This window comes from Phasianus colchicus, chromosome 5, assembly GCF_987193195.1.
Source record: "Phasianus colchicus chromosome 5, bPhaCol1.hap1.1, whole genome shotgun sequence".
NCBI classification, from domain to species: Eukaryota; Metazoa; Chordata; class Aves; order Galliformes; family Phasianidae; genus Phasianus; species Phasianus colchicus.
Genome location: NC_143440.1, coordinates 57577583 through 57605345, shown reverse-complemented (window position 1 = coordinate 57605345; position 27763 = coordinate 57577583). Strand labels below are relative to the sequence as shown.

At 46.9% G+C, this 27763-nt stretch overlaps 1 protein-coding gene across 1 annotated transcript; it reads right to left on the bottom strand.

Moving 5' to 3' along the window:
* Positions 1-897: 897 nt before the first annotated feature.
* On the bottom strand, positions 898-25995 carry GCH1 (GTP cyclohydrolase 1). Its single transcript, XM_031605430.2, has 6 exons — positions 25618-25995; positions 16119-16228; positions 13899-13954; positions 11063-11094; positions 9800-9884; positions 898-8932 (listed from the first exon to the last, which is right to left on the bottom strand). The coding sequence occupies exons 1-6, from the start codon at positions 25916-25918 to the stop codon at positions 8806-8808; spliced, it is 711 nt and encodes a 236-aa protein (XP_031461290.1). The 5' UTR covers positions 25919-25995; the 3' UTR covers positions 898-8805.
* Between the last annotated feature and the right edge of the window lie 1768 nt (positions 25996-27763).

Genomic DNA, 27763 nt, shown 5'->3' with positions numbered 1-27763 from the left:
CGCAGCCCCGGCAGCTCCTGGTGCTGCTGCCCCACACCCTGTACCCACAGCCCCGCTGGGGCAGCCCTATAGGGCCGCGACGCTGAGGATAACCCCATTTCTTTTGAGGTGTCGCCGTCCCGCTGGGGATGAACCCTTTGCTGAGCCAGGAGAGGGGCAACCCAACGCTTCTCAACTCATCGTGAAGTCTAATGTTGGGGAGGGGGGGGTCATCACGGTGCCCCCAGCACGCTGTGATCCCGCATCGCAGGGTCCGGTCAGCACTCGGCGTTGAGGAATTTGTGGTGTCACCTTCCTCCGTGGGTGGGTTTTTGTGTTATTTTTTTTATTTTATTATTATTTTTTTTTTTTTTGATGTGCCTGATGGAAAGTAGGTCCTGCAGACGTCTAATTTTGCACACACAAAGCTACGAGAACACTAAAAGTTGATTTTATACGAGTCATCAAGAGTTTGCAAAAGTGAGTTTTATTTTTTGTATTCCTTTATCTTTACTTAAAGGTGAATGTGTATTCCTCTGGGAGGAATAGGAAGAAAAAAAAAGAAAAAAAGAAAAAAAAAAAAGAAAAAAAAGGAAAAAAAAAAAAAAAAAGGCAACCAAACCCAAACAGGAATGTTAATAATGTTAAACAGAATACTTCCTCCCTTATTAATATATAACCCTCTGTATTTATGCCTATTGTAAGCTGACTTCCAAGAGCTTTGACCTCTCTTCTGTTGCATGCCGTTCCCGGGCAGCCCTTTATTGTACATGCATGCCTTTAGTCCTGTTTTTTCTGTACAAAATTAGTGCACAAAGAAATATTTTTGCCTAGTTCATGTTGCCAAGCAATGCCTATTTTTTAAATTTTGTCATATATGGAAATAGCATGTTTGTTACATGTAAAAGCTTCCCGATATACAGAAATACTAATGTTTGGAGATGCTGGTCTTTGCAAGTGTACAGTTTTCAAATGTTGTTACCAGTGAAACACCTTCGTGATTTCAACTTGCTCCAATGTATTTATTACTCATTTGCTCCCATGTAACTAGGAGTCATGGCTATATTTCATATCGACGTTATATTGAAAGTGAAGGGAGATGATTAATACAAGGTTTTGTAACACTGGGGTGTGCCGCCTCTTCATTTACCCTCTTTAAGGCAGGGTGGCTGGGAGCCAAAAGGAAAGCAGCAAGTAAATGGCGGGCTGAGGGATGGGAGGGAAGAGTGCTCAGCTCCACAGGGCGGTTGTATTTTCCTTCCATAGGTCCCACTGTAGGAGTTGGGTAGATACAAATCACCGGCCTTCCCTCCACAGCCTTCATCTGTCAGATGGATACCAGGGCCACAACTCCTGTTTTGTTTTTTTCTGTCTTTTCTCAGCTTTCTTGGCTTCTACAAGAGCTGTGTGATGCCACAGCTGTGTTCTGGGCAGCACCAAGGAAGGGAAGAAGCCACAGCTCTTGTTTTAGCACTAAGCTGATATTAGCAGGGCTGTAAGAGGCGCAGCTCAGAGCAGGCCGTCCCCCAAGCCATGGTGGGTGCTCAGGGCCGTCCTTGTCCGCTTGGCTTTGGGACAGCACAACGCATGACCTTTTCCAGGCTTAGACAGCCCTTACAGTGAAGAGAAAAAAAGCAATTTCTGGCATTTACATGGAATTTCTTTGACTTCGGCTTCTGAGAAGGGCCTGGCTCTGCCATTTTTATCCCCATCGTTGGGGATTTACACACAGCACTGAGCTCCTCCTGGGCTTCAACATCTCAAGGCCGAGCAACCCCAGAACTCCCAGCTCCTTCTGCTTGCCAGGCCATTGGCCCCAGTATTTCCATAGGGCCTTGCTGTGGCCCTGCTGAGCTGCACGATGTCCTTTTGGCCCATCCCTACAACCCAGTGAAGTCCCTGAGGATGGCAACAGCACCATCCCTGGTGGTGGAGATGTGGCACTGAGGAACATGGGCAGTGGACAAGGTTGGGCCTGGGGATCTTAGTGGTCTTTTCTAAGCTGGATGATGCCATGAATCCCCCTGGTGAATCCACCTGACTGCTCCCCATGACTGACACGTCCTTCAGGAGTCTGGAGATGGTGCCAGGATCGGCTCCCCCAACACCTTTCTGAAGGAGTCCCCTTTGCTCTCTTCCCACCCTCAGAAACATCCCTGATCACCACAGCCTCCCCAGGACTATCGAGAGTGACCTCACAATGGCTCCTACAGCCCCCACGAGTGCATCCCAATGTGCACATCCACGTCCCTCATCAGCTCCAACTCCAGCTGAGCTGTGGCTTCAATGACAGACAACAGCATTGAGTGCAACCTCAGTGAGGCTCCTGCTATTTCAAGCTGCTCCTGGGCAGTGCAGGAAGGGCCAGCCCTGGAGGGAAGGACTCATCACATTGCTCTATCCCACCCAAATTACCCTGCCCAGAGCTTGGGCTGGCTGCACACAGGTTACCAACCACACTGCATTGTGCTAAGAAAAGCATTACCTAAAAACCCAGCGAGATGCTTTTTCCTTCCATAAACAGTTTGACTTTCCACATACGCGCGTCTGCAGTCTGGATTTCAAAGCATGTGTTTGTTGTGCTACTACCAAATGAAAAGGGAAAGAAAAAGAAGGGGGAAAAAAAAAAAAAAGCCCTCGGATGGAAAATTGGAGCTGGAAAGGCTGAAAGGGCTCCAGGGGAAGTCTGCAGCAGCCGTGCGGTTAGGAAACGTCTGCAGGTCCTGCTGATGGGCTCACTGGAAAGAGGCTTAAAAAAGGAAAAGCAAAGAACTATTTCCATGCTGCTGGGAGATGGTGACGTGGATCAGCCCCCCCAGCAACCGAGGATCTGAGATCTGGGGTTGTGCCATGTTCCAGCCCTGGTGCCATGCTCCTACACTCTGGTTTGCCCGAGCAGCCCATGCCCAGCTGCTCAAAGTGAATTGCAGACCAGAAAATGGTTGAGGTTGGAGGGACCATCTAATTCCAACCCCCTGCTCCTGTCCTTCTGTGTTCTAAACACAAAATCTCCATGCAGGTGCAAAGAATTCCTATTTAACAACAAGACTACAACCCCTTGCCAGCACCAGGCAGGGATTTCCCATTGCTTGGAAGTTTAATATGGGTAAAGAGGGCTTTTCCAGGTGAGATCCTTGAGTTAGAGGAAATAATTAACACCAGCACAGGGCTGGCAGCAGGGACATGACATCACAGCCTTCGTCCCCTCCTCCTAATGGAGAGCCATGCCCTTAGGAGCAATGCCAAGTCCCAAAGGAGATGGAGCACCCAACGTGGGGCTGCAGAAGCGGCTGTGGCTCTGCAGGGCTTTTTGGCAGCACCAGGGGTGACCTCACTGCTGGGCTCAGCAGTCTCCAAGCTATTTTTCTTTGCCTGCCCACCAGCAAAGGGAGCTGCAAATAGCTCTGTAACACAAGGCGGGCGCTGGCATCTTTGGGAGGTGGAAGCAGAGTGGGGGAACAGCGGGTCTGCCCTCAGATGCCCCATGCCTTGGGGTGCTGGCAGGCCAGGAACAGCCTTTTATTGGCCTCTGAATGCCACAGGGAAAGGCAGATAGATAAGGACTACCTGCCATATGCCAGCCTGAATGGGTGCCATAAATCTCTGCGTCTCCACACCGGCAGCGTTTGCAGCCTTGTTAAGATAAGGCTGCCCTGCACACCCCAGCAAGGTGCCCGGGTGGATGCTAATGTCTGTTTGTATCAGCAGCCCCCATCTCTGTGCAGTTTGGGGGCAGGGTCCTGGTGGCATGCAGCAGGAGATGCCCACAGTTCTGCCCCTGCTCAGCTGGGGGCGCATCACCAGCTCAGCCACAGTTCCCACTTCTGTACAGAAAATACGGCTGTTCTGGAGGCCTGCAGCTCATGGAGATGGGGCTGGGCTCAGCAGAGGGAGCCACAGACTGTGCTGCTGCCGAGCCTGCTCCTCCCAGCCCTATTTCTGCATCTCAGGGTGTTGATGTGTGACCAGGGCTGCAGCAGCAGCCTGAGCATCGCCAAGCTGAGGGGACAGGGTGTCCACGGCCCGACTCATTTTCCTTTATTGCAACAGCCTTTCCTGTCCTCCTTTCTTTCCTTCCTCCATCCCTGCCATCCCCGTATGCTAACACCTCCCTCCATCCAGCTCACCTCCCTTGTGAGCAGTGATGGGAAGGAGGACCCAGCCAGATGTGCACAGCCCTGGGCTGACCCCCCCCCCCCCAGGCTTCTGAATTCAGGTCCCAATGGAAAGCATTAACACAGCTCTAAGCTGTAACCTTACGTGACTTGAAAAGCAAACGCATCCCACAGGTGTGTTATAAAGGTGACACCAATGGGGCAGATGTTTGGGCTGAAGTTTTTTTTTGCCTCCCAATAATTAACTTCTCCACAGACCCCCAGACCTGCAATATTTATGGCTAAAGGATGAACCCTGCCTCCTACACTCTGGTTTGCCCGAGCACCTTTAAAATAGTTTGGTGGATCACAGAAGCACAGAATGGTTTGAGTTGGAAAGGACCCTTCAAGGCCATCAGGTCCCACTCCCCGCAATGCACAGGGACACCCACAGCTCCATCAGTGCTCACAGCCCATCTCCTGACCTCAGGTGTCTGCAGGGTTGGGGCACCACCACCTTTCTGGGCAGGCTGTGCAGTGCCTCACTGCCCTTATTTAAATGGACCTGTATAATCCAACCGCTCTTATGACAGATCTTTAGCTTTTGCTCCACTGTTGCCATCAGATCATAATGCAAATGGAAAGGTAAAGCCTCCTCTGAAATATCCCAACATCAAAATCACAGCATAAAGCTGATCAAAAAAGCCCACCAAACCTTGATATCCTTGGGGTTATTACAGCAAAATTTGGCTATGATGTTGTGCATGCTGATTTAACTGATGTCCCTGTTACCAGCACGGCCCAAAACTTATTAAAAAGAACTTTAATGTTTCATATCCTCTCAACTACCAAACCGTGACCGCAGCTTTAAATACAACTGGAAGGCAGGCTTTGCAGCAAGGTTATTTCCAAGAGTTCAGCAGAAGGGTTTAGCCAAAGCTCAAAGGGCAGAGCTGACGGCAGTGTCTTTCCCAACGCTGATAACCACACAGAGACAGCAGGGGCAGAAAGCAGAAGCTGTGTAAATGAGCAAGCCAAGCTCATTAAGAAACTACGAGCTGCTGGAAGATTGTGATGGCTACGTAAAGCCACCAGGATCATTCAGCTTGGAAATGACCTCTAAGATCCCCATTCCCAACCCATCCCCATTGCCCACGTCCCTCAGTGCCACATCTCCACGCTCACTGAGCACCTCCAGGGATGGTGACCCCACCACAGCTCTCTCCTCTGGGCTCTGAGCCGTAGACTTTCAAGCAATTTGTTTCACCTCAATGAAAACAGAATTTCACATGATTACAAAACCAGGGAGGTTCCTTTCAAATCCCACACTGTTGGGTTTGTTTCTGTTTTGCTTTGTTTTCAAGGCAGGGCATAGAAAATCTCTTGCAGAAGCATCTGCTTTGCCCAAAAGACTGTTTCCCACCATAACCACCAGCTTCAACACGCAACCACAACGAGAACAGAAACTCCACTTCACAACAAAGGCAATTCTTAAAAATGCTCTGAGGCTTCCCATGAGAGCCATTTCCAAACAGGACAGGCTCCTCAGAAGAAACACACGAGGCTGGAGGGCCTTCCCATTCATCACTCCTCTGTTTGTGGCCACCACAAAGCTCACCCACCAAGCTGGCTGCACCCAGTAGATCCCCCATCGCCTGTAGCCCCAGAATTTCTGAGTGCCTTTTCTCACCCTCATCTGTTTGACCCCGTGCTTTGACACAGAGATGTAGATGAGAGATTCATAAAGTGATGGTGACTTCCTTAAAAGCATTTGATTCCTTCTTCTTCCTCCCATTTGCTCATCTAGGCTTACCATCCCTTCCAGTCTCTTGGTTCTTGCAAGTTTTTTTTTATTATTTTCAAGGATTCATCCCTGAATTTCAGAGGTAGCTGCATCCCATGAGGACACCAGAGCCAGTTCCTTTAGCACAGCCTTCCTATCCTGCAGGAGCAGCTGCTGGCACCAGCTGAGCTCGCTGCTTACATGGTACACACTGGGCTGACTCAGCCAAGATAAAGCACAAGACTCCATCCTCAAGATTTGATCACACCTGCATCCTTTCTGCTGTTAGGATATATTCATTTGGGCAAACAGGAACATTTAAAATGCTCATCCCTGGTAGCTCTTGCTCATTTCACTGGCTATGGGGCAGCAGAACTCACTACTGCATCCTCCCCATCAGATCATAGAATGGCCTGGGTTGGAAAAGGACCGCAATGATCATCGAGTTTCAAGCCCAAAATGCTCAGCTCCAGCTGGGCGAGTCAAGGACAGAGTCTATGGAGAGACTCCAACAATGCCTTCAACAGGGCTTCAGTCCTCAAAAGGACTCTATGCCCACATGAAGCCCAGTGCACACAACATCCTCCAGAGCAGCCACTGCTTCCCCTCTTCCTGTAGCTGAATCCTCTGATACTGAAGAGCAGAATGAGGAAGGTTGCACTGAGCTTGAAGGAAGATGATTTTGGAGTTGCTGTTTTTTTTTCTGTTGCTCTGTCAACACACAGAAATTTACTTCAGAAGAGAAACTGAACATCATTGTTAGGAGGCTGGAGCACTTGCAAGCACTGAAACTACAGGGAAATACTGGTGGTAGGTGGACAGTTGGACTGGATGATCTTGGGAGGTCTTTCCAACCTTGGTGATGACTTTATGACACCACCACCCACCTCAGCCTGTGATGCCATCACCTGCCAGTCACCAAGGATGCTACCACTCCAAAGGATAATACTGTGCTTTAATGTTTTTGAAACAATGAATGTTTTTGAGACAACGGACACTGATGTGGTACAACGGCAGGCTGTAGGTATTACATGTATATACACACTGGTTGTCATTAAAGCTGATGTATTTGACATGTTCCAAAAAAAAGTCTTACAACAAATAGGGGAACAAAATCCAAGGCCACAAGTATAGAGGTATGTTTTAAAGACTACAGGTCACATGGAAATAAAAAACAGCAGTGGTGAAATATGAACTTTATCCTGAATAGAGATAAGTGGTTAAAACACAACCATTCCACTACCTCAGGAGTAAGATTGTGTTTTACAAAGCCTTAACTTCAAACAACTAAAGCAAGCAGAGAGAAACAAATAGATTTTTGTGCACCTCTTTGGTCCCCAAGTTCTCCTTCCAACCTAAAAAGGAGAGAGTTTTACATGGAACTTCAAGCAAGAAAGACTTAAGGCTTTTCATCTGGATGTGTGAAACCAACGCTGAACTTGAGAGTGGCAGGATCTGCTGTCTGTCAATAAGGAGAACTGAAGCCATAGAATTAGTATATTTTGTAAGTGTGCAGCACAGCTTGTTCATGATAGCAGACAGTTCTGTAGCACCTAACAGGTCTAACTTGCCAACCAGGAACTACAGTTCAGGTTAGCTGAACATCTTGGGATTCATATTCAGCAAAGCCAGGGTGACTATGGGGACCTGCACTGCAGGCATCCCACACCACAGCTGGCATTGTCTTTATTTTGTCTCCTGTCCTTAGTTTAAGGAGGGTGGTTTTCATTTGCACATCATGTTTTCCCAATTATGAGTTACACAACTCCCATTAAAATTGTAACAGAGTATAAGAAGTTCAACCCAGTCCAGCTGCCTGAAACTTTTTGTACCGATGCTGCCACATACAGAGCTTGCCACATAGACAGAAAACTGCAGTTTAATTCATTTTGACGCCCCCTGGAAATGCTTTTCTCAATTGCTCTTATGAAATAAGCTGTAATTTCAGGTTGCTTTGCCCCGGAATGAACTGCCATCAGGCAGAAACACTACGTGATCTGCTCAGGATTTCAGTGCTCACCTTTGGTCCAACGTTCATGATGCAAACCTTGGAGAGAAATTCTCATGTTGAGATCAAACCAGATCTAGCTTCTCAGTCTAACTGATGGAAATCCAAGGGGGAAAACTTAAAGCTAGGAAAAAATACCTCTTTGGATATCTTAGCTCTTTGCAGACAAATTCTGGGTCTTCCTCCCAAAACCCCATGAGAGTTTGCTTAAAAATAGTAACAAACTGACAGTTAAAGTGGTGAGACATCCTGAGGCACAGAGAGAAAGGTGCATAAAACCCTTTATATATTGAGATAAAATTGCGTTCCAAATCATTTCTTAGAAGTCAATTCCCTGCATGTTAAGAGGTTAGGAAAAACGTGTTTTAAATTCTCAAGTAGGACAAATAGAGTTAATACTAGCAAGAATATAAAACACCACCAGAGGTAACATCTCAAAGAGGTATAACAGACATATCCAGACACTGAAAAAACCACTGCAGGACTTGTAATAATGTGCACCCAGAGACAATTCAGAACCATCTTCCTCACCAAAGGTACAGTATTGGCAGCATTAAGTGGTCCTACGAGGATCCACAGCCGTTTGCTTCCTGTGCTGCACCACGTTTATTCCACTAACATTATTATTTCATAAATATCCATTTCATTCCCAAAGCATGCTTTCCCCCTCACAGCAGCATACTCTGCACGGTAGGTGTAAAGAACCATATTCAACCCCCTGTTGATAGCCTGTAGTTCTGCAATATCAGCACAATTGGAGATCCAGGAGCAGCCAACCTCATCATTACATTTTTCATTTGCCATCACAAGTCTTTTACTGAACAAAGACTATGACAACAACTCACGACGATTTAATTTAAGAGTGTGACGTAGGAACAAGTAAGAACAGACGGCGACACTGGACAGAACGACCTCCAGAGTGCATTTAGAGAATAACAGTTTCAGCTCCTGATGAGTGTCAAGAACTCTTCACGGGTCTTTGGGTCTTCCCGGAATACCCCCAACATTGTGCTGGTTACAGTTTTACTGTTCATTTTCTGTACCCCACGCATTACCATACACATATGCCTAGGAGAAAGGAGAGGAAGTCAGTAAATGAGATGTACTATGAAGAAATAAGAAGTGCCATGAAGACAAGTGTTTCTTACAGGGTCATGTTACATTCTGTGGAAAAATAAAATCAAAACAAAACTTCCACATCTAGAAAGGGAGTCAACTCTTTGAAAAGGTAGATAATAGCAGGACAAGGGGAAATGGCTTTTAGTTGAGGGAGGAAAGATTGAGGTTGGATGTCAGGGGGAAGTTCTTTGCTATGAGAGTGGTGAGGTGCTGGAACAGCTGCCCAGAGAGGCTGTGGATGCCCCGTCCATCCCTGGAGGTGTTCAAGGCCAGGTTGGATGGGGCCCTGGGCAGCCTGGGCTGCTCTGAAATGTGGAGGTTGGTGGCCCTGCCTGTGGTGGAGGGTTGGAGATTCATGGTCCTCGAGGTCCCTTCCAACCCAAGACATTCTATGATTCCATGAATGGCAAACTGTTAGAAGGGCCAATGGACATCAGCTGTCCTCTGGGACAAAGAATGTCAAGTTCTCAGCTTCTGAGTGCTGTCTTCTCTCTGCAAATCCTAGGAAAATCCCACCTTTCCAATGTGATCATCACAAGGACGGGCTTGTTGCTAGACTCGAGCTCTGCTGTACTTGGGGATCGTGTGCAAATGGGACAGGTGACCCAGTTGTCATATTTCTGCAGTGGTTCAGGCAAGCCCACACTTCAAACAGCTCCAACCCTCTGCACTGAATGGGCCAAGATCAGTCCTGCCTACCTCCTGTAAGCGTCACACAGCTTAGAAGAGCTGAAGCAACACCCAGCAACACTGCAGCACACAGCTGTTATCACACCCAGCCCATACACTGCTGCAGAGCAGCTTGGAGTAACTCACGTAGCTTCGATCACCACTCCAACTCCAGCAGGCTGTAAGGCTTCTGTGATGGCTATTGCAATTTGTTTGGTAAGGCGTTCCTGGACTGAAAGGACAACAGGGAGTTCAGAACCACTGTTAAAACTGACAAGCTTAAATGCATCATCATTCCCTACAAGCATCCTCACTTCCAAGCACCCGTCCCTTCTGCCCAAGGAGGCTGTGGATGCCCCATCCCTGCAGGCATTCAAGGCTGGATGTGGCTCTGGGCAGCCTGGGCTGCTGGTTGGTGACCTGCACACAGCAGGGGGTTGGAACTGGATGAGCAGTGTGCTCCTTTGCAACCCAGGCCATTCTATGATTCTAGGATTCTGCTCCCTGTCCCTAGTCCAAGCTCTGCTCTTTCCAAATGAATTTTATTAATACCAAACCCTAGCTTATATTTTGTACCTTGGAATGAATCTTTCATTTGCTTGCTTATACTGGGAGTCATTTTTCATTATGTGTTTGCAGGACTTTGTATTACTGTGACTTGCAGTTATGGCTTTATTTTTTATATAATTATACAGTTAGATTTTCTTGCTTTTCTCTGTTCTTTTATTTACTTTTTCACATATTTACTCACTGACTTTACTGCTATACTATCCACTCCCTACACTCACAATTTCCCTTTATTTTAAGAAAAGGATATACAGCTTTAAAAAAAAATAAATTAATTAAAGAGCAAATTAAGGGAGGCTCTTGTCCTCCAAAGCTTTACTTCCTGCAGCTATTCACCAGTTTGACACCTAATGGTCAATAAGACTTCTGTTGCCACAAACAGGCCAAATTCAACCACAGGACAGTGAGAGCAGGCTGAGCCTGATGCAAAGCCTTGAAGCAGCTCTTATAGTTGCCTCTGCTTCTCCAGAGCAGCAAACTTCCTTAATATGGCAGCTCTCAGTTCATCTCTTCAGACAGCACTCCTTGAAGGCATGCCCAATTATCTGGAGGAGAGCACAGCTCCAGCAGCATCCAGCAACTCCAGTTATTCCTTGCAGCTGTATCTTACATTTATCCCCCAAATCAGTTCCTGCCTACATTCATTTTCATAGGCACATTTTACCCCTCAGGGGAAATGCAGAGGCTAAGTAAGGAGACAGATTAGAAACACCTCTTCAAGAACGCATTCTTTTTCTTCACTCTCTAAAATCTGAACAGCTGTAGCCCACCTATAATTACTGGTACACCAAGCTAGCCAGCAAAGGGCTGCACAAGCAATAGAAAGAAGATCCAGTTGTTTACCTTGTAGTCTTCTACTGTATATCTCCACAATCCTAGAAGAGAAAAAGACCATTTGTTTTAGTTATTCCTTTCTGCATATTGTCTGATCTTCACAATTAACTTTCCACTACCAACAGATCACTGTATTGATCAAAGTTCTTCCTGGAAATCCATCCAGCAATGCTTCTGCTCAGCCCCTGGTTGGCACAGCTCAATGAATTCCCTTACAACACTGCTGGTTCTAGTGGCAGGTACCCCTTCTCTGCTACCCCACCATTTTAGGGGCAAACCTATCACTTCTCCTTAGAGCTTCCTTGCTTTGGTTGTTGCTTTTGAAGTATTTGTTCTACCACCCACCTGGATCACACACTTGCAAGAGAATCCACAGCCAAAGACTCCCTGAAAGCTAAACCTTGAGTTAACAGACTGCCTACCAAATGCTGTTTTAAGGATGGTTGGATGCTGGGATTCCCAGAAGGCAACTGGCCTTAAGCAAGAGATGTTCTAGATTCCTACATTTAACCCCAGATTTAACTAAGAGCTATGGGAAAAATAATTGTTTTTATTAGATGTGGAGGTTGGTGGCCCTGCCTGCAGCAGGGGGGTTGGAGCTTGATGATCCTTGAGGTCCCTTCCAACCCAAGCCATTTTATGATTCTATGATAAAATAGATACTCTCCACCCATTCTTCACATTTCAGTGCAGGGCCCACCACCTTGGTGCTCATCTCTAACAGGGTTTCAAATGCAAGCCATCTGCAGAGCAATTCGAGTGATGGTTTGATCATCTATCAACACAATGCTGAAATCCACATCTTTCAAAAAAAAAAAAAAATCCATGGCTGCTCTGTGACTCAACGAGTTATTCATGCAGTCCTTATGCATGCAGACCAAATGCTTAATTACACGTCAAGTGGCCACGTTAAAAGTTGCTCCAGAAAGATTCAATACCCATCTGGTCAGAGCAGACAAAAAGCAGACCCTGGCTGGCAGCCTGAGGCATTGCTTACAAGAAACGTTTCTGACAATGAGACTTGCCTGCTGCTTTGGAGAGGGAATTATATGCAGAAAGTCCCCTCCAGAAATGAAACAGTCGTGGTACAGCTATTCTGAACAATGCAACATAATATTTAGAAATTGAGAAACACAGTTGATGCTTGGGGTTTGTTTTGTGTGTGAGAAGTCCTGTAAGCACGTCTGTGTGAAAACAGAGGTGGTGTTATCAAACCTGAGCTTAAAATCCAAGGAAAAGTGTTTGTCTGCTGAATGCAGGTCATCCCGACGGCAGGAACACACCACATTAGACTAATCCTATTATGAAAGATTAGGTCTCCAGTACCAACAGCCTCACAAATCTTTGTGTGAACACTGGTTGCATTATATAGGGCGAGAAAGGGAAGCACTATTTGGCCTACAGATCTCCTCATGGCGAGCACACAAAAGCAAGCAAGGATAGAGAAGATTTGGTTATACAAGAATCTAATCTTTTCATTATTGTAGGATATGGAAGTTTTACCCTCACTTGAAAGAATAAAATAAAAAAAAAGGGCAATATTTAACCTTCAGAGAACAGTGCAGGAAGACATGCACACATCCAAACGTATTTCATACTGAGAATAAATAGTGGAAAAACTGGACTCTTCTAGCACCATGTTGCCCCTTGCATTGAGGACCATTTGAGACAGTTTTAAACCAGCAAATTCAGAAGTAATTGCAGAATCGCATCCTACAATATCGAGAGGCAGCTAAGTGCAGGCATAGTAAATGTCTGCCACGAAAATTTAAGTGTTTAACTGCATCAGTCTTCTGATCAGAGCAAATTCCAGCCCTGCAAGCGCTGCTAGAAGATGTGAAGCTGGTTGCCCTGTAATATGAGGTTCAAAACGTGACCTCCCAGGGCCCTCCTGCTTCCAGCCCAAACTCACTGCTGTGCAAGCAGAGCACAGAACAGAGATGGCTGATTTCAAAGCACTTCAGTGTCACACACCGCACATCTCTTACCCACTAAGAAAACTCACAGGCATGCAGAATTACTAGGCTAATTCTCCTTAGTGTGATGGGAACTACAGAAAGATTAACAGATGTATCAGGGAAGTATAAGTGTGTTCTACGTGGTTTTTCTGGACTTTCCAGTGTTTTCAGGTTCACTTGCTGCAAGACATCCTTCCACTCAGGTGCCCAAGATGACGGATCTACCATCCCCCATTAAATTGTCACCTTATAACACAACTCAGCAACAGCTGATCCCAGGGCACTTGCCAAGGAAAACAATATTTCACATAACAAGTAGTTTTCTCAAGTGTATCTTAACTATTTTCTTTCTAAAGCAGAGCCTTAGCAAAGAAGTCCAACCCAGGACTCTCTGGGCAGGCCTTGAGAGAAAGAAATGCCAGATTTATCAGATGAAAGCTTTGGATTCAGATCCAGATGGTGTGTTCATTTGCAGTTTGAGATCCCTGCTCTTATCAGTCCATATACACGCAGATCTCCAGCTTCTAGAGATCCCCATTGTGCCTGCTGATCTGCCTTAGGACACAGCCAAGACTCTCCACTTCTTCTTGCTTCTGTGTTCTCTTTCAACACCAATGTTTTGGGTGGGGATGGACGTGCAGAAGTGTTATGGCTCTATTCCAATCAACTGTTACATTAATTAACACAGATGAGCTCTAAGACTCATCTGTCCTCTCCCCACACACACACACAAACGTGTAATGCTGAGGATTGGTCTAAATCCAAATCCAGGACACAAAGTGTGCTGAGCTTCAGAGGGGGGGACAAGATTAGCAAGATTAACACAGTTAGCACAGCTTGGAATCCTTTTTACAAATTAGCATCACTTTCATTACATTAACACTTACCTAGCGAGCTTGCTGAGGCCAAGTACTTGTTTGTTAGGAAGATAGCCAATATGTACCTAGACAGAGGAGAACAAGCCATTAGCAGAATGAAAACCAAACTCCCAAACGTGTATGAAACTCATGCATACAGAGTGAGATGTGCATATGTCCCAGTAGGGTGGACAGCCCAGAAATCTTAGCATGTGGGAGAAACAAGCAGTGGAGCTATCAAAGGCTGTAATGCCCTGTGAGGTCAGTGCCCTGGTGCAGGATAAGTTGAGCGTTCTGAGGCAGGAGAGGAAAATCACAGCTCTCCAAGAGTCAAAGCTTATGTTCCAAGTCTCAGGAATGCCACAGAGTACTGCTGCCTTTAGGCACAAAAAGCAGTACTTAATATCACTCAGCATAGCACCGTCCATCTGACATAGCCATGCTTTTCTTTCAAGTCCCAAAGTGGATAAAGGGAGAGAGAAGGACTGTAATTCCAGTAAAGGACCTGATGGCAAGAAGTACTTTGCCACCAAAACCAGGCTGCACTTACTGTTGTTTCTCTACTATTATTGTTTTAATGCCAACCTACGTGCTACCAGTAGTGCCATAGATCACTGTATGAATCAGCCAGCTTCTGTCCTGCTTGACCATGGATTGCCTGAACACTCATCAGGAACATGTAACTAGGCTGAAATGAGTTATGGAGTAGAAAAGAGCTCAGATCCGAAGGGAGAAGGAATGGCATTCAGCTTCCTGTTATACAGAAGGCTGCTGAAATCAAGAGGGCTTACACTAGTAACAGATCACAAACCAGCATCTATGTCACTGTACCAGAGACTTGAAAAATTAGCCAAGATAAGGCAGGGGAGTATCAGAGTAGGATTCTGCCTTAGTGCTTTGCCTGGAGGCCCCACCTCAGAGTCCTGTTTTGCTGTACCTGCAGGTAGAGGCACCACAGCACACCTAATTACCTGGCTAACTCGCTCATTCCTATCACTTCTGTTGGGTAATCAACCCACTGACACCTGAAAAGACACGAAACATTTCAGATAAAGAGACAGAACTTAGAATTAATGCTGAATCTTGTTCCCCACAGAGTAATTTGTGTGTGTGTGTGTGTGTGAATTTCTGGATTTTATTCAACATAGAGCTGCAAATACAAGATCTGCTGATGGGTATTAGCAGCCTGTTTGTACCCAGCAGGAGAATGGTTAGGCTGAGAATATTTAGAGGTGTACCCAGGCATTTAGCAGACCAGTATATGAGCAGAACCGACTCAGTGCTTGTGAGATTTCTCCAAAGCACACAGGCTGAACTGCTAGATGTAAAAGGAATGAATGTATTGCCACAGAAGTAATGAAGTGAACACACAGTAACCAAGAATAACAGGCGAAATATAAAGCTTTCACAGAAACAGAAGTTATTTTGTTTTATGGTAGAAAATGCTAACAGTAAGAGAAGAAAGCAGAGGAAAATGAGTTGACTCAATAAACAGTTGGTTTCTGTCTGTTTCATTTTTGGGGGACAGCTTACTTGGAACATTTTGTGGTACTGATCAAATTTTACAGATTACAACAGCACTTGCTCCTCTGTCTCGTGAGCACTCAATGGAGAACAGATGGATCAGAATAACATCCTTCTGTGCTCTTACAAGAGCAAAGAGGCTGAGGTTTTCAGAATTACCAACACTGAGCTATTCAAGCTATTCAACTCAACAGACATTGAGTTGGTTTTGTTGGTGGTGGGGACCAGGGGGGAGCGTTAAGTTGTTGGTGCCACCATTTGAAACACCAGCTCTGTTCATGGGAGTCCCAAGCCACGCAGCCTCCTGCTAGCCCATTTAATAGAGGGCTGCTAGTCAGAAGTTTGTTCCATCCACAGAGGCACTGGATAGCTCTGAGCCAGCAACTAAATCCGTGACGGAGGCAGCGTGCAGGGTGAGCTGGTTTAATATCAAGATGTCTGCCCTCCAGGCTCGCTGCTGCTTCACAAAGAAGAGCTTTAATGTGAAATGTCAGAAACCATTAGATTAGTTAGACTAGGAAAGGTTGAGCATAGAGCTTTAAATCCAAATAAAACTCACATTAAGGAGGTCTTTCTTATTTGTATTCTCTGGAGATTAACTTTTAGAATCATAGCCGTAAGCAGTAAATACTTACAGCTTTAAAAGCTTTGTAGTTATAGCTACAAAGTCTTTTACATGTGTCTTTTATCATGTATTCCCACGTTTGCTTGACGAGGAAGAGTTACCTTTCCAACAAATGGAACGAGGTGATGCTCACACAATGAGAACATGTCTATGTCCTTCACAATTACCATCTCATCGTGGTCTTCGTCAAAGATGGCATCGTTCAGAACATCTGAAATTAAACATTTGCATTAAGAAAAATACACGCATGAGCATGGAAGATCCTTCCAGCCAATATCTCAGCAGATTTGTGGCTCAAAAGTATAAATTTCAGGGCTAAGCTATGGGAAGCAAGGAGTAGCATCACCAGCACACTTCGGTTTGGATTCAATCACAACTATATGCACACTATCTCAGAAGTCAGTCTATAGTGTTCTATTTGAATAACAGTTTGTGCCCAGGTTAGAACAAATCCAGCCTTTCTGGAACTTCTAGCATCTAATATCAATTAAAACTACAGCTCATCAAGCCAGCAATGAGGAGCAGAGCACACCTCTACACGGGCTTCCATTGTGCTTGCACAAACCACAAGCAAAGCTCAGCTTTAGGTTTGAGAAAAGCTAAGCCATCACGGTGGTTTCTGCAGCTTCAACACCAGCACTGCTATCCTCCAGGATGCTCCATGCCCAAACCTTTGCATTTCACCCTGAAACACACCAGCCAGCAGCTGTTCAGGCATATGCAGCAATCAGAAAGATCTGTAGCCAAAGATCAGGGGGATGTTTGCTGTTCTGCACTGAGAGCTAGCATGCAGTTGTACACTCCTTCTGATTTCTGCATCTCAGATTTAATGCAGGATTAATATGGAGAAACTCACGAGGAGGAAGAGTTGGCTCAGTAAGGAAAGGAACATGTAGCATGAGACTTTGCTAGTCCCAGAGCTCAGCACAACAGATCCTCAGTTGATTTCTTCAGATTTAGCAGCCCCCTAATGTTAAAGTCCCCCAGAATCCTTCAGCTCAGGTTACAGCAGATTACTGTGGTCTCCACAAAGAAAGGCTACAGTGAGCCAGACCGTGTTTGGAGAGGTTCAAAGTAGAACAGCTCCAAGGCAAGGGAGCCTTTTAGGAGACAAGAGACAATAGCTGTATAGAAGAGAAAACAGAGAGAAAAACAGAGCGAGGGAAGGGACGGAAGGGCTGACAATCAGCACAAGGAGCTCTGCAAAGAAGTTAGCTTGAAGCCACACACTTGGAGTCATCTTCCAAGAACCAGAGTGAGACCCACCATGGCAATAAGGGAACAAGGAGCCACTCTGTTTGGTTTTATGCCTTTATGCCTTCCCCTGACATGCACGCACACCTAACGGCCACCATCTGTTGTCGATACGTATCATCATCACAGAGCATTTTAATTTCCTGCTTGCTATCAGCACTACACAGGTAACCCTGGAAACTGTGCGCAAGATGTTCTGCCTGCTACGCACGTCCTTCCCAAGAAGGGCTGGTGACCTGCAGAACAGCAGGGCTGAAGCCCAGAAGGTTTCTGAGCAGGGACAGAGGGCACGAAAGAGGCCAGGAAAAAATTCCAGAAAGGCACGTGATTTCATGCATCAAGTTTTACAGCCCAGTTTACACCAGACACTGTTGGAAAGGTTTTTGATTACATGGGAAGCATCATGCTGTTGTATGACTATGAATGCAGCCAGACAAGAGACAGAATTTGGAAGAGAGCAGGCTTGGAGGACAACAAAGAGAAGCCAGAGCAGTAACTCGGGTTCTCAGCACTCACCCCGCACTCCACAGATGTGCCATTTCCACAGCAGAAAGGCAAACAGTGGTTTCACAAAACCTGCTGCTATGCCCAGCACTGATAAAACAAAAGCCAAACAGATCTCAGAAGCATCACCAGAGCAACTGGTGCTGTTATTAGACCACCAGCTTGGCTCACTCACACCAGCACTGCCAGGAGCGCATCGGGGCCTGATGTTAGATATGGATTTACGTCAGCACAGTTGTGGAGCAGAATGTTCAGGAACAATCAGAAACGTTCACATCCTCATTAAGAGCCACCGTAATGTGTGACAGCATTGTGTCACGCAGCAGAAGGTAATTCAACACGGAGAAGTCTCATATTAATATGCACACACATATAAATGTATGCATATACAAACTCATATATATATGTGGATTCTTAGAGACTTCAGCCAAGGGGCCAAGATCAGTTATCAGAATCACAGAATGGCTTGGGTTGAGAGAAACCTCAAGGACCATGAAGCTCCAACCCTCCACCACAGGCAGGGCCACCAACCTCCACATCTCATAGCAGCCCAGGCTGCCCAGGGCCCCATCCAACCTGGCCTTGAACACCTCCAGGGATGGACGGGGCATCCACAGCCTCTCTGGGCAGCTGTTCCAGCACCTCACCACTCTCACAGCAAACAACTTCCCCCTGACATCCAACTGAAATCTGCCCTCCCTCAACTTCAAACCATTTCCCCTTCTCCTGTTGTTATCTACCCTTGTAAAGAGTTGAAGGAAGAGTTGTGTTGTCTTATGGAGACAGCTGTTACCCTATTGTAGAGCAGGGGAAAAGAAAGCCAAGAGACCCATCAAGTGTCACACAGGCAACCTCAGGAAAAGAAATACATCCCTCCCCATGGCCAAAGCAATTCAATAGGTACACAAAGGTCATCCCTCCCTTTTGCATATCTTCTGTCAGGTTACGGCAGCTTGGGCAGCAAAGGAAGCTTTAGAAACAAATAAGCACGTAGATCTTTGTGTCAAGAATATAACCACAGAGCTGTAGGGTATTTCAAACTTCTCATTTATACAGATCTTGTCAATTTGGCACAAGATCTTCTGAATATTACTAGCAAGTTGCAGCCAGGCGACAGATGAGAGCTGCTCAGCTGCAAAACTTCTCCAGCTGTGCCCACAGCAAGCTGTGTCAATTGGAACACTGTGTCAATTGGAACAGCCAGCACCTTGAGGAGGAGGGCCAGAACTCCTAAAGGAAGGAAGAAGCTTCGTGTTAACCCCTCTGCTACGCCTTCACCAGTGCCAGGCAATACCAGGGAGACAGAAGGCCAGTACCCGACTGTGCTGTAAGAGCAGAGCTCCTGTCACCCCTATCCTGCTTGAGTCCTTCCTGCTCGCTTTACAAGCTGCTTCTCCTGAAAAATAAGCACAGTTCAAAGTCTGTGTCTGTCTCAGCAGCTCCCATACACGCACATCCTTTCGAATCCAAGCCTTGAGTGGCATCAGACGAGTCAGGTAAAGGTAGCTGAGCCAAGATCCTGGACTGTATCCTGCTGTGCCTTAATTCAACAAGGAAAACTCAGTCCAAGTGCCATCCTGTTATCCTCCATATCAAGAAAAGGACAGGATTTGCACATCCTCTGCTTACAAGGAGGCTGGCACATCCATCCACAGTCTCTTGGCCCCTTGGCATGATACTTTCCCTCAATTCACCCTGCCTTTATTAGTCAGAGCTGTGCTCAAGTGCTGCCACCAAACTCTGTCAGTGCACCAAAGGAGCCTGCAAACATCACTACTTTCATTCTCTGCCACCCGAGAAAGGCTGAGTGAACTTGTTGCTTAAGCCCAGGTGCATCACGTTAAGGAAGTGCAAAGGTTTGGATAAAAATACACGGCTGTAAGGAAGTGAACAAGAACAAGCACAGAGTTACGGACAGTTATTCCAGTCGATACATCCGCCAGCCCAGATCTCATGTTCTGATATAGAAACTTCATCGGGCTGTTAAAGACTAAACAGCCATTCCTGCTGCAACTCCCGAAACAGATCAGAATTAATTTCCCCCTTTATCTTCCTCAAGAGTTGATTAAAAAAAAAAAAATCATAACCGGATAGAGACAGAATGAGAAAGACCTTTCAGGACTTTGCGTCAGAGCTCAGCAAAAAGACCTGTTGCTATAGAAACTATTTGCATAGCTTTAATGTGACATGGGAAAGCAAACACACCTCTGGCAACCAAAGAAGATGGAGCCCACCCAGCAGCTGGCTCCATAGGTGAGGGGAATGGAGGATGACAGCCCTGTGTAGAGCAGCACTGCAGTATTTCAGATGCCTGGTCTTGCCTAGATCTTTCAGATAAGAGCCTGAGATGGTTGTAGGATGCTCTCACTCTGAGCTGAGTTGCTTCACTCCAAGGAGGAAGCCAAGCAAAGGATTGCTCACCGTAAGAGGGATGGAGTCAGTCTCAGATTTAGCAACCCAGCTCCTTGAGCTCAGCCATCCTGGTAGCCATAAGCACAAGGTTCTCCCTCTGCAAGGCTCCAGACTGCCCTCACTCACGTGGTAGAAGTGGAGGATGCTCCAAAGAGCCCAGAGACCACAGATAAACTGTTCATTGAGATGGAACCAGCTGAGGCACAACAGCAGGTACATTTGGCTGGCTTTATTGGGCACTTCTTCTCAATCTGAGAAGAGATGGAATTGACAGAGCAGAAGACCTGAGCTAATAGATGAAGGCATGGTAGGCAAGCCAAGAAGAAAATTGCTATAAAATCTTTCAGTTGTTGCTAAGTGGTAAGATTGAGAGTCAAAACTAACTGTTTGTATTCATGCATCGATGCTACGCAAGAATTGAAGCTAGAGAAAACATTCCAGCCAAGAAACACAAGAGAATTATTGCAGCTTTTCAGTCCTGAAAGGTACCAAGAATTTATTATGCATAAAAGGAGGAAAATCAGGCTAGAAAACTCATTCACATAAAGAGAGTTTGTACTCCTGCAGAAAGTTAATGACTTCAGGTTGCTAAGGCAGAGGGTGGACTGCATATGCCAACTCCCAACAGAATCACCATCTGCTTTAAGAAGTCTTGAACAGCTCTAGGAAGAGACTCAACCCAAGCTGTAATGAGGCTATTTTAGCTGGCAGTAAGAGTTTCCAAAGCTGCAGAGAATAATTAAACAGGCATTAGCACCACGTGGCTTCCTTGCCATCGCATACCTTCCCAACAGGAAGGAAGCAAAGCATCAGAAAAAAGGATTTACAAGTTTATGACTAACATTTCCGATTCCATCACTGTCACACCAGAGGACTGGAAACAGACATTCTGCTTCAGAAAGGAACGTTCTTTTCAGAAGCAAAACTTAATTCTTCAGCTGCCAGAAATTATACATCTGGTGCAGCTCTTTTACAACTCACATCGAAAAATTAAATAAGGAGGAAAAGCATCAGGGCTGCTCCGCTAATTCTAGCCATCAACTTTATGGATTCATTCACCCTCTTACAAAGAGGCTCTCCACACTGCAGAGATAGAATGAAGTCTATTCATATGAGTCATGGCAGACTCTCAGATGAAGCTAAGATAAGGTCTGGAAGTTGTTTTTTGCCAGTATATTTATTAAAAAGAGGGAAATCAGGGCTCATTAATACGCATCTGGATTTCAACACCTCATTTCACAGAAGGTGCTGGAGGTTCCCATCCACGCTTCTTTCTGAAAATGAAGCAAACGAAGATCACAGACGACGTTACAACGCTTTGAAAAAGCAACATGAAGAGATCAGAATTCTGCAATAGCATTAAGATCCAAGAGGTTAGGATAGTTAATAAACTCTGGGGAAAAATTGTAAGTGTATCAAGTTTGGTGTTGCTTGACTACTAATGGTCAGGGAGGTCATCCTGAGAAGACCCAGAGCACAGAATTCTCACTGCCCTCAGCACCAGGGCTGGGGGTTGAGAAGCATCCCAACATCTCACCCTGGACAATCCCTTCCTCCCCAGCCTTCAGTTCAAAGAAACAAACCACAGCCATACTGCCAATATTTAAGTTCATACTTTAGGTTGTTGTACCTGTGAGAAGCAAGAGAACCAGCAATGCTACGCTTCCAGCAACAAACCACTGAAGCAACTCATCAGCTCTCAGCAAAGGGCAGTGCTGCTGATCAAACAGCCTTGTTTGTTTAAGGCACTGCCTATTTCCATGCAGACACACACAGCTCAGCAGGTGTTAATCTACTGGTATTAGACCTCACCTGACCCATCTGGTAGTGCTCAATGATGGAGTGATGGCATCAATGGACAAAGGAAGGACAACTGATGTCATCTACCTGGACTTCTGCAAGGCGTTTGATACAGTCCCACATTGTAATCTTATCTCTAAGTTGGAGAGATACGGATTGGAAGGGTAGGCTATATGGTGAGTAAAGAATTGCTTGGATCATTGCAGCCATAGGGCTGTGGCCAGGGGTTTTACATTCAGATAGAGGCTGATCATGAGTGGTGTACCCCAGGATCTTGGGTCTGGGGCACTTCAACACCTTTATCAATGACACAGATGATGGGACTGAAGACACTCTCAGCAAATTTACTGATGACACCAAGCTGAGTGGTGCAGATGATACAAAAGAAGGAAAGGACACCATCCAGAGGGACTGGACAGGCTTGAAAATGGGCCCACATGAATCTAATGAGGTTCAACAAAGCCAAATTAAGTTAATGGGGAACACCCAGCCCACAGCAGGGCTGGGGTTGGAGCAGTTTGTGTCTCCAGCAACTCAAACCAACCTCTGACTCTATGATTTTAATGAGGTTCAACACACCAGAAGGACAGCTGAACCTCCTAACTTGATTGAAAGCTGCACACCAACTGGAGAGGTCTTTCAGCTTTTACTTATACGACAACCATAACTACCAGCAGCTATTTACCAAACATGCCTCTTAGCTTAAAGTGCTTACATACAATGAAGACAAGTTAACTTCCCACTGCAGATGCAGGGAGCCTGTTCAGCTTTGTCTGATGTTTCCTGCAGGGTTGTAAAGGAGCAGGAGCTTCTATACAGCGTTTTGTTTTGAGGCGAGCATCTCTGACGTGTGCCATTTCTGGAACTCACAAGATTGTAACCAAAGACTTCAGTTACAAGTTGGTCTGCAGTTTTGATTTCCGTATATTCACCCATTTACTGTGTATCATAGAACGGCTTGGGTTGGAAGGGACCTCAAGGATCACGAAGCTCCAACCTCCCTGTGGCATGCAGGGCCACCAACATCCACATTTCATACCAGCCCAGGATGCCCTTATGCACACATTTATGCTTTGCAGCATTCATACTCCAATGAACAGCACTTATTGAAGGAGGGACAGATCTCCCCAAATTCTGCCTTTGTCTGTTTGATAGGAGATTGCCTGAACAACTATAAGGATGCTGAAGGCTGCCAGCCAGCTGTTAACAGCTCAGATTACCTTGATTAATCAAAAGAACACGTTTCAGTTTTGTCGTCATCTGCTTCCAGAATGAACAAGCCAATAAATCTGACTCAGGCTCAAGGAAAGAAAATATGTTCTTGTGTGGTCATGTAGAAGCACCGAGTGAAATGAAGAAGTAAAACTTTTGGTAGCTGCAATGGCTATTTGTATACACAAACCCAAGAGTAAACTGCTAGCATCTTCAGATCTGCTCCCCAAATGGATTTTACCTGAAATCCCCAGGGGTATCCATGCTCCTCCAATAAAAGTTTGATAATCTCCACCATAAAATGAGATCAATTCATTAATTTGAATATATTTTGTGAGAGTTAAGGACAGGGGCCTTTAGAAACAGCCAGGATTAATGCACATAGCAGGGGGTTGAAAGTAGATGATCATTATGGTCCTTTTCAACCCAGGCCATTCTATGATTCTATGAAGGGGAGAACACATCTAGAAAGAAGACTGAAAGCTGGCTTTAGATATTCAGCAAATCAACTCTACTGATGGCTCTGAAATGCAATATTGACCAGCTGCAGAACACAGATAAGGATGAATAGATGTAAAGCAGGAACACTGTTACTCTGCACTGTCAAGCTAGGAAATACACCTGCAACAGAAACTATGTCAGCTTCTCTGCTACTCACAGAAACCTGAATGGAGAGAATGGGCAGAATTCAGACGTAATCCTCCCTACAACACAAGTTTTATTTATGGAAGGATAAAGAAGTACGACAGCTTCCAGCACATCAACTGCACTCAGAAACACTCAAATCAGAGTGAGAGCCCTTTCATTTACAAACAGCAGGCAGCTGAGCTCTGACCAGCCACATAACTCTGCTCTTGCTTATTGTAGGAGAAGCCTGAGTCAGAAACACCTCTGATATACTTTTCACTGCACCCTGTCCAGCCTCCCCTAGATTTCACAGCTTGGAAATACATTTATTACATCATTTTGTGTTTCTGTACCATATGGAAAAGTAAAATTAAAGTTGTTTTCCCCAGCCCCTCCCTACCCAAGGTGGTTACCCAAGCAGAAGGCTGACTTCAAGACCCGTAGCTGTACTGCATTCCCTGTTTCAGCCTGCTTGGTTTTCAGCTCTGTGTTTCACAACGCACTTAGGACCTCCCATGCAGAACTTAACTCCACACCAACTCACAACTCCAACCACCAGACATTTTGCTGGCTGGTAACAAACTGTCCTTCAGCTACAGTTTCCCCCCCCCCCTTTCATTTCACTACTAAAAGCAGGAAGACCAGAAGCACAAGAGACAACCCACCCAGCACAGGAAAGGACGCCTGCATCACAGCTTCCTCTTATTTCCTAGAAAAGTAGAAAAGAAAAAGCAGCCCAGGAGCACAGTACCTAACAGTGAGAGTAACAGATAGAAACAGTGTATAAAATCATCGTAGAATGGCCTGGGTTGCAAAGGAGCACACTGCTCATCCAGTTCCAACCCCTGCTATGTGCAGGTCACCAACCAGCGGCCCAGGCTGCCCAGAGCCACATCCAGCCTGGCCTTGAATGCCTGCAGGGATGGGGCATCCACAGCCTCCTTGGGCAACCTGTTCCAGTGCCACCAAGGATGGCCATTCAGGAGGGGGTACCCAGAACCACTCTGCTCTAAGAAACACGTGTGAGATTGGGACAGATGAACCAGCATCCCTCGTTATCCAGCAGAGCAAAAGTTCGGGGTAAATTAATTAATATTGCTGCAACAGTACTGAAAGAGGAGCTGAGAAACAGCAACCTCACAGCATGGAAATGTGTTCAGAAGAAGAAAACCCTGCTAGAACCAGGCAGGTTGGGCGTGAGACCTCCTGTATTACAGAGCAATAAGGAGACAAGTGCAGCCCCCGTGCGGGGGAGCAGGGTGGCAGGAGGGGGGTTGGAGATTCGTGATCCTTGAGATCCCTTCCGACCCGAGCCATTCTGTGACTCTGAGCAGACAAAGCGTCGTTGTGTGAGACCTCGATGAGAATCCATCGCAAACACGGCGTGCGGCGAGACCGAACAACGCAGCACCGACGTGAAGCTGAACACCAGGCTCGCTCCTAGAGACAGAGCAGCCGCTCCCACGGCGAGTCTGGGACGTGACATCGCAACAGGAAGAATTGCTCAGCGAGTTACGCTCAGAAGGGCTTCGGGGAAACGAAAAGGGAAAGCGAAGCAGCAAGTTGGGCTCCGGGTTAAGCAGCGCCGGGCTCACGTCCCTCATCCTCCGACCGAAACTCACCTACGAGCGCCAGAAGGAGCGGAAGGGGAACCGGAGGGGAACTCCCTCGTTTCCCAAGCCCCGCATTACAGCACCACTGAGCGCAGCCCTGACTGGCACGGCTAGGAGGAAGAAAGGCGAGGTGAACCCCCGCCCCAGGTGCCCCTCCGGGCTCGGCGCGGCCGCCTACCCGCGATGGTCTCCTGGTAGCCCTTGGTGAAGAACTGCATGGCGGTGGCCGCCCTCCAGGGCGTCTTCAGCAGCCCCTGCCGCTCGGGGTCCTCGCCCAGCGCCCTCAGGATGGTGGTGTACGCGGCCGCCAGGCTGGGCAGGCTCAGCTCGTTGTCCTCCTCGCTGCGGGGCCGCTCGCCCCGCCACCCGTCCCCGCTGCCGCCGCTACCGGCGGACACACGCGGCTTCTCGGTGCCCAGCGTGGGGGAGGGCGGTCCCTCCCGCCGTGCGTACCCGTTGCAGCTCCGTGCCGCCGCCATAGGCGCCGGCAGAGCCGGCCCGGACGAGAGCGCCAAGCAAACCCCGCTCCCTCACACCCCTCCCGCAGCCCCACCACACTCCCGCCCGACTGAGCGCAGCGGCCCGCTTTATACCGCCCGCGCCGCTCCCATTGGCTGGCGCCGCTCTTACGTCACCGCTCAGCCAGCCGCCGGGATCCGGGTTCGAGGCGCGGGCCGAACCACTCGCAAACCGCCCGTGGGGAGCGCGGAGCTGCAGAAGGAGGGATGGGGGGAAAGGGGAAAACGACGTGGCTGCTGCCTTCAGGGGGTCTTGGGATATATCAAACAGCGCTTTTCCATGATGGAAATACGTCATTCATTCAACACGCGATTACATATTCATCATTACGTTCCCATCATATGGGATAATTGCGTGTGCTGGTGTTTCTGTGCTCCCACCTGCAGCCCTGCATTCAATGGGAATGTGCTGCTGGGTTTGGTCGTTGGGACCAGAGGGGTTTCCAAAGGTACCTTTGTTCCTTGGCACTGCTTGGGCCAAGATCTTATCAACAGTTCTCTATTAATTAACCCCATTGCCCACTGGGCAATGAAGACCATTAAGAACTCCTTAAGGGAACCACTGCTGTGCCAGAATGGCTGAGGAAGGACCTGGGCAGTGTTCTCCAGGTCAAGCGAAGTCGTCTAAAAGGCATTTCTTAAATGCCATTTCTGCACTGACAGCTGTTAAATGGCAGCATTAATTCACACGCTGTATTTTTCTCCCATTGATTCAAGTATGAGCACTGGGCACCGAGCTCAGCACTTAAAGTCTGAGCTGACAAATTCCTCCTCCTCAACCCCTTCCACAGTGATTTGTGTCTGCCTGATGTCTTGCTAAGAGCTCAGGCAGGTGAGCAATGCAGATCAATAGCACCATTAGCATTGAGCCAGAGCGTGGCCCCAGCACAGCCCTGCAGAGCTCTCCATCCCAATTCTGAACCACAGATGGCTTCAGCTTCACAAGTGGAGCTCACTGTGCCCGTGCATCTCTCCACTCCATTGCTTCCCAGTGTTATTACCCCAGGATCAATAAAGCCATTGGCAAAGCAGGCTGCTCTCTGGCAACACAGCACTTGAAATTGTTCACCCCCATTTCCTGGCCATTTGTGTCCACTCAAGTCCTGCGTCAAGTGGCTCTTCACAGCCCAGGTAAAGATCAGCGTCGTGCCTGCCTTTAAGTAAACGAATGAGTCGGGCCATTGTTTTCCTTTGTAGCAGAATTATATTACAGAGCTTGGAAAGCCAAAGAAAATATTCTTTGGGAGGTGAACACAAATCTTATTGCTTTACAGTACAAGTGTTCTTTTCTCGGAATAAATGTCTGGCTTCCTGTGAGCCTGGCACTCCCTCTGAAATCAAACAGGTCTGCAATGCTCCAGCACGCCAAGTCATCCATTTATAGATCTTTTCCAGAGATAAAGGGCTTGCCATGCTCTCCAGCTGCAGAGCTCAGGTAGATGCTCACTGCTTTGAAAGGCCAGCAGGCTGCACCCTCTGCTATGAGTCTTTTTTGCTGGTTTTTGGCAGTTGTATCTGTCCTGCAAGGCTGGACATGTCGCACAAGTCGACTCTGTTGATGTACAACAGAATACCCCAGGTGCACAAGAAGACAGCAAGGGAATTGTCTTTAAGGTCAAATAACGTGATGAAATGGAAGAGCACAGCAGTCAGAAACAGTGAGGGAGAGGAGATGCTTTGTGCTCCTGGGGTGTGGAAAGGAGCTGTGACAGTAGCAGGGGAGCAGGCTGAGATGCAGCAGCATTTCCCATTGCTGCACTGCAGGCTTGGGGTGAGCACAGAACCCCACAGCTGGGAATTAAGTCC